The sequence below is a fragment of the Bubalus bubalis genome, chromosome 4, assembly GCF_019923935.1.
Source record: "Bubalus bubalis isolate 160015118507 breed Murrah chromosome 4, NDDB_SH_1, whole genome shotgun sequence".
Taxonomy (NCBI): domain Eukaryota; kingdom Metazoa; phylum Chordata; class Mammalia; order Artiodactyla; family Bovidae; genus Bubalus; species Bubalus bubalis.
Genome location: NC_059160.1, coordinates 72,610,278 through 72,625,054, shown reverse-complemented (window position 1 = coordinate 72,625,054; position 14,777 = coordinate 72,610,278). Strand labels below are relative to the sequence as shown.

The following is a 14,777-nucleotide window of genomic DNA, read 5'->3' as shown; positions in this document are numbered from 1 at the left end:
GTTTCACATGGGGCTGGCTCTTCTCACTACCACCTACAGTTCAGTCATCAGGGAAAATTGCAAACAGGGGAAATCTCCTTGTTTCCTCTTTCTCTCTTCTAGTATTCCACTAAGCCGTCAGTTATTCTCAACTGGACAAGGAGAATAGTATCCTCAGGCAAAGGGGAATCTAAGTGGAGACAGAGGTCTGTGGAAGAGGACTGGGCAGAGGAACACAGTGAGGTGGCCCGAAGAATGCAGGTGAGCAGGCGAGGGGCAAAGACCGGCTGCAGAAGCGCATTTAATGTACTCTCATTAAGTAGGCAGTCCTAAAGGAAATCCATCCTGAAAATTCACTGGAAGGACTGATGCTGGAGAAGGCAATGGCACCCCACTCCAGTACTCTTGCCTGGCAAATCCCATGGATGGAGGAGCCTGGTAGGCTGCAGTCCATGGGGTCGCTAGGAGTTGGACACGACTGAGCGACTTCCCTTTCACTTTTCACTTTCATGCATTGGAGAAGGAAATGGCAACCCACTCCAGTGTTCTTGCCTGGAGAATCCCAGGGACGGGGGAGCCTGGTGGGTTGCTGCCTCTGGGGTTGCACAGTCGGACATGACTGAAGCGACTTAGCAGCAGCAGCAGCAGCAGCAGCAGCAGCAGGACTGATGCAGAAGCTGAAGCTCCAATATTTTGGCCACCTGATGGGAAGAGCCAGCTCGCTGGAAAAGACCCTGATTTGGTGAAAGACTGAGGGCAAGAGGAGAAGGGAACGACAGAGGGTGAGATGGTTGGATGGCATCACCAACTCACTGGACGTGAGTTTGAGCAAACCCTGGGAGATAGTGAAGGACAGGGAAGCCTGGCATGCTGCAGTCCATGGCCTTGCAGCGTCAGACATGACAGAGCGGCTGAACAACATTAAGCAGGGGGCTACAGCTGGAGGCTGGGATCTGGAGGAATAACTGGAGTTGGGTGCTAAGATCTTGGAGGAGGAAGACCCCCACAAAGGTCCCTCCTCCAACACTGTGATCCTTCCAACCAAGACCAATGTCAGGAGTCTGGAGCAGCCAGGCCTGAGGGCTGGACTGAATGGCAGAAAGTGAGTAACCCCATGAGCCAATGAAGCTGCAGGGCATCAGGGACCCCTAAAGTGAAAGTGAAAGTTGCTCATTCGTGTCCGATTCTTTGCGACCCCGTGGACTATACAGTCCATGGAATTCTCTAGGCCAGAATACTGGAGTGGGTAGCCATTCCCTTCTCCAGGGCATCTTCCCAAGCCAGGAATCAAACCCAGGTCTCTCGCATTGCAGGTGGATTCTTTACCAGCTGAGCCACAAGGGAAGCCCTAAGACCATTGCTGTAATGCAGCCAATTTGCATCTTGCTGATTTTTCAGGGGATGATTCCTTTAAGTAAACAAATCCATTGAGATCAAATACAATGCAAATTGCAATGGGGAAAAAGGAGTCTGTAGTTATATTAATGATTTCTATGCATGGAATATACAACCAAAATGGGGTTGAAGACTTTGATATATTTTGGACAATGTCTGTGGATATTCTTGTGTGCAAAGATCAAATAGCCCCCTTGCAAAGGTGGTGATGACCAGGGACACAGGATGACAAGATATCCCGTTTGTTTTCCTCTGAGTTCTGGAGGAAAACATGCTAGTATTATGCCCACCCTGCAGCCAGAGGCTGGATAACAGAAATAAGAACCAATCCTGTATAGCATCTTCTATGTGCTGAGTGCTGTTCAGCATTTCACCTATATTGGCTTATTTAATCCTTACAATGATGCCTCTTTTTTTTTTTTTTTTTTTTTGACCATGCTGCATAGCTTGTGAGATCTCTGTTCCCCAGTCAGGGACTGAACCCAGGCCACGGCAATGAAAGCACCAAGTCCTAACCAGGGCATCAGGGAACTTCCCCAACAAATGTTTTTAGATGTATGCTGTTACTACTTCTGTTTAAAAATGAAAAAATTGATCCCCAAATAGTTATGTGACTTGCAAATTAGTGACAGAGACAGGATTCAAACCCAGGCAGTCTAGGTCCAGAGTCTGCAGCTCTTGCATCATATGGGGCAACAAGATGTCTTGTCCTGTGTCCCTGGCATCACCACCTTTGCAAGCGGGTTGAACTACCTGCATCTTTTGGAGTGAAAGTGTTAGTTGCTCAGTTGTGTCTGACTCTTTGTGACCCCATGGATTCTAGCCCACCAGGCTCCTTTGTCCATGGAATTCTCCAGGCAAGAATACTGGAGTGGGTTGCCATTCCCTTCTCTTGGATCTTCCTGACCCAAGGATCGAACCTGGGTCTCCTGCACTGAGGGCAGAATCCTTACAGTCTGAGCCACCAGGGAAGCCCTCTTTTGGAGTGGTGCTGTCTAAATGGCAACTCCCTTCCCTAGATTCCTCTATGACATAGCTGACATGGCCTGCAGACCAGCAAATGCCAGTCAGTGCCATGGCTCGGGAGGTCACTGGAGCTTCTGGGATTTGGAATATTCAGGGAGACATTGTGGCTGTGTCACAGGGCCCTTCTTTGCTCTGTCTCTCCAGATTCTCAGAGGAAGCAGACCTCTAGGGCTAGATCTGCATCTACTATTTTTCCTCCTATAGAAAGTCTCTTTGTACATATGTACCCGCCTCTCCCCACAGCCAGGTTCTGACATGGAAGCATTTTCAATGTCGTTACTCCATGTTTCTCAGAATATATGCCTAATCTAGGGTTGGGGCAGCCACAATACAGGTGGAATCCAAAAGTGAGAAAATAATTAATCAGATGAGAGAAGGAAAGATGGGACTAACAGATCACAAGGGGTTGGTTCAAGTACAGTGGGAGGATTGGGGTGCTGGGAGGCTTGCAGGAGTGAGGCAGGGACGACTCCTGGAGGACTGGGGTGGAGGTGGTTATTAAGGTTGTGACTCAGGCCTGGAGGCAGAGGACAAGAATCACCTATTGTAAACCGGAGATGCTGTTTACTGACATGGGGGTTTTTCCATAGGCTCTACTGGGACTTGGCTGCCTTAGTGTGGATGGAGTCCCGAATGTACAGAATGAAGGGCGTGGGGACAGGGGATTTTACCTCAGCCATTTCCCACCTCCTTGAGGAAGAGAGCAGTGAGCCAAGTATTATAGATGGCGAAACTACCTCTGTTGTTGCCTTTGGATTGTGGTCGTTGGCTATGTGTGTTTCCTATTTCACAAGTAGTTTTGATTTTTCAATTTCTCTTCCCCTTTTAGACCAGATCTCTTAAATCTGAGAGTAACTGCTCAAGGATGACCTTGCCTAACTTTAAGAATTACTCCTGTTCAAGAAAAAAAATTAATCTTACATAAATAAAACTTGATAAGGAGCACATTCATGCTGCCCCGGTCTCCTCTCTTGGGCTTCCCTTTTCTGAAGCTTCATTCACTAACCTATAGTCTCAGCTTTGCATCACATCCCACTGACCAGATTGTTACTTATTCTGTAGTACTGTTTTTATTGCTTCCCAGGCAGCTCAGACAGTAAAGAATCTGTCTGCAGTGCACGAGACCCAGGTTCGATCTCTGAGTCAGGAAGATCCCCTGGAGAAGGGAATGGCAACCCAGTCCAGTATCCTTGCCTGGAGAATTTCATGGGCAGAGGAGCCTGGTGAGCTCCAGTCCATGGGGTCGCAAAGTGTCAGACACGACTGAGCGACTATATTTTTCTTAAAAAAAAAAAAAGAAAACCTAAACCACTTACCATCCCCGAATTCACCAGAGCGGAGCACACCCAGACCTGTTAGAACATTCCCCTCCCCGTTTATGAAATGCTACCCCAGCTGAGACTCACTGTCCATGAAGACCCGGGATCCGTCTCTAATGGTGGCGCTATAGCCCTTTTGTGGGAGGACCTACGATTTGTCCCTAACATTGGCAGCAAGTTCAAGATGCTTCCAGCCACTTTCAGGGTAACTTAGTAAGGTTCTATTTACACAGCTCTCCCTGAGTCTAGCTCCCTCATGAGAAGTTTTGACTCTTTGTAGGCAGGAATGGGGCTTCCCAGGTGGCTCAGTGGTAAAGAATCTGCCTGCCAGTGCAGGAAACGCGGATTCGACTCCTGGGTTTGGAAGATCTCCTGGAGAAGGAAATGGCCACCCACTCCAGTCTTCTTGCCTGGAGAATCCCATAGTCAGAGGAGCCTGGCAGGCTACAGCCCATAGGTCGCAGAGAGTCAGACACACTTGAGTGACAAACACTTTCACATACTAGAGGCTCCTCTGAAGTTTGAATATGTTGATATTTTTGGATACCCTCCTTGAACTTATATTTAAACTTATGAGCTTTCACAGGCGTACAACTTATTTTGTAAATGCAATACTTTAAACTTTTCTAACAAGAAACCTAAATAAGAGATCATTAATGAACATCATCTCTAAAATATGGGAAATTTTTTAATTTTGTTTTTCTACTTATCCTATTCTGGACATAATATGTCCTTTTTTAGTCTTCCTTTTTAAAGTCAAAGATTCTCTCTTGGCTTATTTTTGTTTTCAAGAATTAATTTTTTCTTATCTGCTTTTCTATATTAATAAAAATGAAGAGACTAAATATGGGTTCTATTAAATACATTTGTCCTATTATTAGGTTTAACTAATGATCCACTCCAGCAGGAAACAGCTTTCCCTCCTCCAAATTCTTGCAACTTGTTGCCTAAGCAATTTACTTGGGTCTTTTTGCATGCTGCCTGTCATTTCTGCACCTGCATAATTATTTTTTCCAAGGAGATAATATTTTGAAAGGCCTCTTGGTCTGGGATTTAAGCACAAAATAGGCACTCACAAAATATAGGCTGTGAAAATAAATAAATGAAGGAATGAAGTAGTAAGTTTGACAATAAATTTCCTGATAGGTTTCTTAAACTGAGCAAGCGCTTCCTAAAAAGCTAAGCAAAGAGGGCTGTAGCGACAACCGTGGCAGCACAACCTAGAGGACTTAGCTTTTAAAAAATGCTGGATTTACTTCTAAAAGGCAACAGAGGTGTAAAGATGAACTTGGTGGAATAATTCTGACTCTGCTTATGGGTGTTACAGAATAAAAAGATGCCTGTTCGGCAGACACTCTGTGACTTTCAATTTCTTATTCTTTTCACCAAACTGTTGGACCTCTACAGATACCAATTCAAAGAGAATGACAGATCAGTTACAAACTTTGCAGATGCAAGCCTTCAGTGAAAACCCTCTGGTGTTAAACTATGATTATTCTTCCTTTACATTGCTTTGAAGATTGTCTTTGTGGAGTTAAATGTCAGATTATGAAATGTAAATTTAGGACAACTGATTCAAGAAGTTTGATATAGCTTTCCCTCAGACTCCTGGGGGCACGGGTTTGATCCCTGTGCTGTGCTTAGTGGCTCAGTCGTGTCTGACTCTTTGCAACCCCATGGACTGTAGCCTGCCAGGCTCCTCTGTCCATGGGGATTCTCCAGGCCAGAATACTGCAGTGAGCTGCCATGCCCTCCTCCAGGGGATTTTCTCAACCCAGGGATTGAATCCAGGTCTCTTGCACTGCAGGCAGATTCTGTACCATCTGAGCCACCAAGAAAGCCCATGAACACTGGAGTGGGTAGCCTATCCCTTCTCCAAGGGATCTTCCTGACCCAGGAATTGAAACTGGGTCTCTTCCATTGCAAGATTCTTTACCAGCTGAGTTACCAAGAAAGCCCCAATACCAAAATCCAAGAATGCTCAAGTTCCTTATATGAAATCACTTTATGCAGTCGGCTCTAGGGAATCCGTGGTTGGTTGAATCTGTGGATTGGGAACCCTCGGAGAGCTGTGCTTGAAAACTTTACATTGGTGTGTGCAGAGGTGTGGGTGCGCAGTGTGTAGCAGGTGCAACAAAATGACTTGTGAATGTCTCTCTCCTTCACCTGTTTTGACCAAACTTTATTACTCATTTAATGGAGTCATGACAAAGAGGAGGAATCAAAACACAGGGGGATCACAGAGGCTGTTATGTTTATTGTGCAGAACAGACAGTGATAATCCACTAGAGAAATATTTTCAACAAGCAAGCGATTCAAAGTACAATCATAGACAGCAACTCTACATGAAGAACAAAGTTAGAAGACACTCAAAGAAACAGGGAGAAAGTCAACTGCAGTTCAACGTCTTGATACTTTTCTCCTGGAAACATACCTAACTTCAGAAATGGTAGAAAAGTTAAATGTCCAGTCTTACTTAGCCTGAGACCAACAACAGCAAAGAACAGTCCTATAAAATTTATCTCCCACAAAAATAAACTATATATATAAAAATTTTATGATGTTCTTACTGTTCCATTGGCCACAAGCTTTTTTTCAGTATGAAAAATGAGGTATACTGGGGCTTAAGAGGTAGTAGTGTGTTTTGATTGTACAACGTATAGGAAATAAGAGAGTAACTTCATCAGAGATGGAAATGACTGGGTGTTCTGAGTTTGGCCAACATGAGCAACTGCTTCAGTTGCTGGCCAATGAGGTTTCAAAAGACCCAACCCAAGATAAGGAGTGGGACTTCCATTTTTATGAGCCACTGTTTATTTGCTTATTAAATGCATAGTTAACAGTACTGTTGGGTTTTAATTCTCTCCATAGCTCCTTTGGTGATTCATAACAGTGAGCCCGTCTCAGAGAGGTATGTGGTCTTTGAAACGACCTCCCTGAAGCGGCTGGAAGAGAGATGGTTTTGAGTTTCATTTGGTATCAGTGCTAAAAGCCAGACTGACACAAGCCGTCATGAGAAGCTACCTCTTGGCCCAGTTGATAATACCATGTTAAAAAGTCAGCACACTCACTAGGAGAGAAAGGAATAAAAACTCTACATAAGAAGCGTTTAAAATAAATCTGGTTGAGACATATTACAAAAATCACATTTGTGTAAAATACATGAAAATATCTGTCAAGCATTTTTTCATAGTCAACTAATCTTCAAAACATATTTTTGATTGCATCATGCAAAAGCTGAGCTTGTTGCATCTCACCTACAAAGCTTCAAGTTTCTTTGAAGGTTGGCTTTATTTTATTTGCAAAAAGTATGTAAAAACCTGTTCCTTTCTATCAAAAAAGCCTTTTACAAAAATAGTTTTGATGAGGGTTAGCTGCAGTCTGAAATATTTCAAACATTGACAAAAATGAAGGCTGCAAGTAACAAGTTCATTCCTTTTGAAGTCTGGAGGTAGGTCTTTGCAAGTCAATTAGTCCATTTCCTTAAACAATTCATGTGAGGTACAAACTTGGAAGGTAATATTTAAACATAACAGTCAAATTTTGTGTGATGTGTAGTGTGATGGAGGAAAATTATCCTTAAGAACCTAGGAGCGACTTGGTTAAAAACAAAAATTCAAGTTACTGTAGAAAATCTAGCAGAGAAGCTGAAACAAGTATTTGTAAAATTTTAATTAAAAAAAAAAATCCCATAGAAAAATACATAGCCATGCTGAAACACAGTAAGGAGACTGCTTCTTTAACTGTAAATAAGTGGACAAAAAAGAACCGTAGATGATTTGTATCACCTACCCATTGCGTTTTCTTTTCTTGCATTGCTTGTGTATAGCAGCATGTAATAAGTACTAAACTGTAAATTAATTGTAACATTCAGAGGTAGTATTGAGCAGTGGGTTTGTATTGCATCTCTGGCTAAAAGTGCAGTTTGAATGAAGAGATGGTGAGCTGAGGTCAAGCACCTCATCCAACCATCCTATGTCAAAACGTATTACTTGACGTAACACATAAGCTTCATTTGAGGTAAGTGGTATTTAGGTCTTTCACGGAAACTGATAAACAATGAAGAGAGAGAAAGATAGGAGAGAGAGAGCCTGCTTTTTTTTTTCTGTCCTTTAAATTGTAGTATAAACTATAGCAAAAGAAATTTGGATTTCGCTCCTCCCACCTCATAATCCAGGTTAAATTCCTCATGCATTATTCTGTTGTACCTTTTCATTAAATTACAAAGAGGATAATTTTACTTGTCTAGGTTCCTTAAAAATGCTTTGAGGCTGACAAGTGTGATTTATTGCTAAATGGCATTTGGCTCTGTAGGAAGTAGATTCTACCCGGATGAGGGTTCCTGAAAATAAAAAAACAAGGGCTGTGAGTAAATTTATTACTCCTGCAGATATGTGGTGGCATCCATAAATAAAGGAGTTGGCAATCAGAGTTTGCGTACTTCCCTTTTTGAAAAGTGAATATCACCTTTTCTGGTTTGTTAAGCTGGATGAACGGATACATCAGCATTTCGTCTCATTTAGAAATAAAAGTAAAAATTAAAAAAAAAAATCATCAAGTAAGTGTCTACAAGGTTATATGAAAAAGAGAGAAGTAGTAGCTAGTCCTATCTTTGGTGTTCTACACAGAAGCTTCACTACTGAGCGGGCTGGGTGGCGTCTGAGGTGGCCAGTGTTTCCCACCACGCCTGGCCTGGAGGAATGCCCGGTGTCACGTGGGTGACACGTTTCTGGTTTGGATGCAGTGCAGTGATTGACTAAACCCGATTCAGAGGTTTTTTTCTCATCCACCCACTCCTGCTTATCAGATCCACAAACTATTAGTAGGTTATGGAAAAAGAAAACAGTAATTAAAAGTTGCATTGTTAAAACTGTGTCCCCTGTGTTTACAGCAGTTTCTCACTAAACCTGGGACTGTGAAGGGATTACAAAGAAGGTGATTAATATAGTCCTTTTTAAGGTTACGTGACTTCTCCCATCCCCACCCCCGCCCCGCCCCCGCCCCACCCCCTCACCCCCAACCCCAGATGAAAGTGGAAAGACCATGGCGATAGAGAGTAAGTGGTCACTGCAGTGTCTTCTCCCTTCAAAAGATTCAACTGCTGCTGAGGTAGAAATTGAATGTTGGCGCCCCCTAATCCTCTTCCGCAGACTCTTGTGAGGATGTCTCTTCAGTCTCCTCCTGGAACACACAAAGGGCACAACCATTACATTGTGTGGTTGCTCTGACTAATGGTTCAGAAGTGACCTGTTTCTACAGCACATTATGCTGGCTTCAAAAGAGGATGCGGATGACTGGCAAGCCCCTCGTTCCCAGGGCTTCTTAAACCATAATTGAGGAATCAAGGTGTTGTTTTTTCCCAGAGCCGTCATTAGCCACTGTTGACTTAAGGCTTGACATCATGGCGGCTGCTCAGCAGATTCAATTGTCTGCCATCCAGAGAATGTCAGGCCCGTGTGAGCTTACTCACCAACGAGAGGGAAAAAAGACATGGATAAATTTTTTCCCGATGGCTCACCAGTCATCAGTTTTAAAAACTAGCAAATCAAGTGGAGGGGATCCATTCCTGAGGCACAAAGGAAACATGTCCTGCAGATATTGGAAATCATAGCTGATGCTCTTAGGGTGCTTACTTGATGCTTTTAGGGACTGGCTGGTATTATTCCCATTCTACAGGTGAGAAAATCAAGGCACAAGAACTCATATACCCAAAGCTGCAGGGCCAGGACAGCCAGGCTTTGGGCAGAGTCAGATGGGTGTTGGCACTCCTGTGTGACCAAAATGCTACCACCACAGTGAGGGAGGCAGCATGAAGGCAGAGCCTGAGAAAGGGCTGCAAGAGCTGAGGACTCACTTCCTTTCCAAATGGATTTCCTCCTTGTATTTATTAAAGCACATTGTAAGACAATGACCACAGTCTGCCATTAACAGCTCAATCTCAGTACTAAATCCACACCAACCAAACATTTAATGGTAGGCTGACCAAACAGAGAAAATCTAATATATATGTTTTTGCAGGGCCTTCTCTTCATAAATCTAATTCTCCCTTCTCTTTCCCTTTTTTGATTCCTTATGGCTCTGGAATTTGTTGGAGTTTCTGCAAGCCGGCTTGAGCTGTAAAGTTCTCTTTCCTTTTGCTTATTTAACAAATGTGCAGTACCTTTCAGGACATGGGTGGTAAAGCGGAGACAATAAACATTTCTGATAAAAGCGTCCTTAGTGACAGGATGATTTTTATCAAATGCTGTACACTGTCTCATAAGACGGCATGTGAAAAAGATCTGGGAGAAGAAGCAAACATTTACTCCTGCAGCAAACTTTAGGAATGGCCAGCTTCAAACAGCTTATAACAGTCTTCATACTTTAATAGATTTGATTTTCCACATGGCTTCATTTTGTCTGGGTGGCTTACTGACACAATTTATACCTCTCTTCCTTTCCCAGGTCACTACAGTACACCATTCAGTAACGCATGCCTTAAAGCTTGTCTGCATTATATGACCAAACTTCCATTCATTAGTGTTTGAAGCACTTCAGCTGTGAAGGAACTCCTAAATGCTACCATGTGTGACGCTTTTGCGTAAAAGCAGCAAAAGGGAGGGGAAAAAAAAAGCCCACATGAAGGGGCACCCACAGGCTCACATGAATGCACACGCACTCACACACTGTATCCTGAGCTTTAATAGGCCACTGCTTATTGCAAACCCTTTGCCAAAGGTTTCCAACATTCTCTTCCCCCTACCCAAGATTGAGGGAGCTGTAAATCCTGGGAATAAACACACATACAAATGAATGGATTACAGCTTAAAAAATATAACCACTGCAGCATCAAGTCATGAGATTTCACACTGGTTTTGTTTAGTCTGCTTTGGGTTATGTAGGAAATGTGGAACGTTTGCAGCCACCTCCCCTCTGCTCCCAACGCCCAAACTGGGCTTCACATATTTAAGCAGCAGGTTTATACCTCTTGATAGGCAACAGGCCAGGATCCTGAGATTCTCCATGTATGGAGTCCTGGCCACAAAGGAGGATGGGAGGGGACGGACACAAGAGTTGAGCCAATGTTCAGCCGCCCTTTGACCTTGTCTTTACACTTAATATTTAAATTCCAGAAAGTCACTTAAGTTGTTCGGCAGATACACTCTTCAACCATCCCCAAAGGACTCACTTCTCATTAGGACAGGAGGTATGGACTTAGGTGGCTACCCTGAAACAGACTACGGCGTACAAGCTGGCAGATAGATTTGATTGCTTCTTGCCCTGGTTAACAAATTAACAGAAGGCTGTCAAGTTGGAAGGCCCCTGGGGCCCCAGATCAACCTGTAATTATTCCATTCCTAACTGTTCAATTTTTCTAGACTATCTGGAAAAAGGTCTTCCGAATCCAGAAGGACATCGAATTTTCAGGCCATGAACTTACAAAGATCTTGCAGTAGATAGGATGTGATCAGCTTCTCAAAACATTCCCAGAAACACTGCTTGATTTGAGTGAGCTCTTGTAGCTCACTCTTGTAGCTCCTGGTATGGAAGTGGTTTATTTAGATCCCTTAGACACAATTCAGCCAAAAATGACGGTCCCTCATCCTCATATTGTTTCCTTTACTTAATGGTTCTTAACACAACACGGAGAGTTGTTTTATTTCCATGGACACTGAAATGCCTCTGCTAGTACTGGCTTTCTAACCAGGATGCCAGAGGGTGGGAGCCTCACTGGGTCAAACTTTGGGAGGTCATGTAGCTCTCACATGCTCAGGATGAAGGTTCTCACAAGTGCTTGGTCTGTGGAGAGTTCTCTCTTCTTGGTATAGCCCTGACTGGCCAACCTCTAAAGGATGACACGGCTGCCAGGGGGATCATGTTGGAGGTGCATGTGAAAGGTGGCAGCTCTCACCTCTGCAAACCCCAGTTCTCACCCTTCCAGTAACTTGGCCTTTTGCTGTGACAGAAAGTATGTGTGTAATTAAGAGAAGAAAAATCTTCAATTTTTTTTTCTTTTTGGTTCCACAGTTTACTGACTGAATTGGGGCAGGTGATTCAATAGCAGATTGCAAAGTAAGGCTGGGAGAGAAGAATTCTTGCTTTCCTTCTCAGGAACCATCTGGGTCGTGGATGCATGATGATGAAGTCAGAAGACTTCCCCAGTGGCACAGTGGATAAGAATCCGCCTGCCAATACAGGGTACATGGGTTCAATCCCTAGTCCAGGGAGATTCCACATGCTTCAGAGCAACTAAATCACAACTGCTGAGCCCAAGCTCTAGACTCACAGCTCCTGAGCCTGTGTGCCGTAACTACTGAAGCCTGTGTGTCTCAGAGCCTGTGTTCTGCAACAAGAGAAGCCACCACAATGAGAAGCCCTCGCACTGCAACTAGAGGAGCCCATGCTTGCCACAAGTAGAGAAAGCCTGAGCTAAGCAACGGACACCCAGTATAGCCAAAAAAAAAAAAAAAAAAAGGATGGGGTCAGAAAATCCATGTTCAGCTGCTGACCAGACTTCATACAGGGCCCTTCTGTGGTGCAAAGAGTGGACAGACAGGAACCAGAGATGAAAGGAAGATGCATCTGGTCCTGACATCCCCCAGGAATCTTATTTTCACAGCAGAGTAGCTGGTAGGAACCCCTGAGATTCAATCCTCCTAAGTAACTTAAAAGACACTGCCATTTGCTGTAGGCAATAGATTGGAACTTGAAGTATTTAATTAAATTGCTTCATGTTCGCAGCATATGGCCAAAAGATCTTTGAGCTTGGGTAGCCCCCCAACGGCAGCTCTGAGGCAATACTGAGTCGTTGAAAGACTGTCGCCAAGCACTCTCCACATCTCATTAGGGGCTAGTTGGCGAGGTGGGAAAGCCAAGCAGCCGCAGTCTGGTCAAGGAGGCTTACTGTTGGAATGGCGCTTCAGGAATGTAGGATAAAAGGACTTTTCAAAGTGAAAGTGCACAGTGACATTTTTATGAGCACCAGCCACTAAGGCCTCTAAACACTGAACAGCCCCCAGCCATCCACTCAGTTACCTTACAAAGACCACTGAGGCTGCACCACACGGGGGTGAAACACGTGGATTTTTTTGGCAGAAAACTGAAGAGAGGGAAAAGAAAGTAGGCAGAGTTGGAGAACTATATTTTTATTATGACTGCTGGAAAAATTGCACTCATTTTGCCTAAAGTTTTTCTTTTGTTCCCCCCAAAAGGAATTTAATAAGTGTAACTCTTTCATTGCTTTCATTACGCTTGGGGGAAAAAACCCACTAAAACCTAGAAAGAGAGTTCTCACCTCTCCCCATTCTTTTGATTTTGTTCAGCATGATGCATTTGGCATATACCCTTGGATGCACTTTTGCTCACTGATTCAAAAGGAGGAAGAAGACATCCCAATATACATCCTGATCCCCTCATGCTGGATGGAATTTTTCAATGTGTTAGGCGTTTAACCATAGGTCTTACCACCACAGGCAAGGGTGAGGGTGTGCACTGGAGGAAGGTTTAAGGCAAGAGCCGAAGCTCTGGGTTTAATTTTCAGATGCAGACTAAACAGAAGATCTGCAGTGGAAAGGAGGCCAGCGAATTTTCAATGAAACTGAGAAATGGAAATACTCTCCCTGCAAATTACAGGGGTGTTGTCATCATCACGCCCCTCTTTGTGTGTAGAAGGAGGGCTAGTCACTGAAGTCCATGTTGCTTTTAATAAACCCTTATTTTTTTCCCCCATGGTTGCAAAGAATTCTGTGACTCTCTTATTAGAAAGTGCTGCAGGCTACAAATGCATCTGTAATTTAAGCTATGTTGCTAGTAAACCAAACAATACCTAGTCTTCCAGAGAGAGTAGTTATGGTTTAGTGACATTCTTTTTGTCATCTTAGTATGTTCAGTTCCTTAAGGACTTGGAATGACACACTCAAGAGTTTTTCATGTTTGTGAATATCTCAAGCCAGTCCCGCTGGAACAAAAATTATGGGTTCCCCTCCTCTGCAGCAGAGACCAGAAACCAAGTTTTCAAGTTCCATCTGCAGCTAAGTGACCCATGAGACCACAAATCGGACATTTTCTATTTTTTGGTCAGATATTTTAATTTAAAATGGATTGGGGCTGTTTAACTTCATGGAAAGTGATTATTTCCTTCAACTAGGAAAACTTTATGTCACATTTTAAAAAAACATGTTCAACGGAACCTATATAAACCCTATGATCTGGCAAGTGCAAGGCATTCTGGTGGAAATATTTTTCAAAAGGATGCTTTAGAAGTTGGGATATTTATGGTACCTTATCTTTTTATTAATTTTAGTCTTATGTATGTAAAAATATACAAGCGTCTACCTTGCATGTGTTACCATCAACTTAATAAAAGTCAGTTTTAAGATCTTATTGTGTGTTCAGGTGATCAGTCGTGTCTGCCTCTTTTCAACACTATGGACTGTAGCCCCCCAGGCTCCTCTGTCCATGGGGTTTCTCAGGCAAGAATACTGGAGTGGGTTGTCATTTCCTTCTCCAGGGAATCTTCCTGACTCACGGATTGACCTGTCTCCTGCATTGCAGGTGGATTCTTTACCACTGAGCCACCAGGGGAGCCCTTTTAAGGTCTTACTGGAGGATGTTTGAGGTAAAGAAGGTTGATCCTAGAGATCAATGAACATGGGCACCAGCTCTAGCATTAATGTGTGCATAACTTGTGCCTGGTTCTCACTGTGTTACACAATAATGATAATACCCATCAGCAGGGTGTGAGAAAAAAATGTGACAATGAAATGGGAAAACTTTGAAAAAAGAGTAAAAATTCTGTAAGACTACAGTGTGGAGCTATGATGAGTAATTATAGCTACTCATTTTGTGTTTATTTCTTTATCTGTAGTTCAATGATAGGTAGCTGTGAAAGAAAGGGAAAAAAACCTGTTACTAAAGAATGCCTCCCAAAGAAAACAAAATATGACATCTTAGATTTGTAACACACTCCTGTTTGTCTCGTGCATGCCTCTGATCAGAGTTTCATCCCTGAAAATACTGCAAAGAGAGGTAACATTCATCTCTGGGATACTACAAATTCTTTTCTGGGATGGAAGACTA

At 43.3% G+C, this 14,777-nt stretch overlaps 1 protein-coding gene across 1 annotated transcript in view; it reads right to left on the bottom strand.

The window, feature by feature from the left end:
- Positions 1-5,884: 5,884 nt before the first annotated feature.
- The window catches only part of HMGA2 (high mobility group AT-hook 2), a 147,811-nt gene continuing 138,918 nt past the window's right edge, over positions 5,885-14,777 (bottom strand). The window contains exon 5 of the mRNA XM_006066451.3: positions 5,885-8,900. Within this exon, the coding sequence (XP_006066513.1) occupies positions 8,853-8,900 (48 nt within the window). The 3' untranslated portion in view covers positions 5,885-8,852. The remainder of the gene's footprint in view (positions 8,901-14,777) is intronic.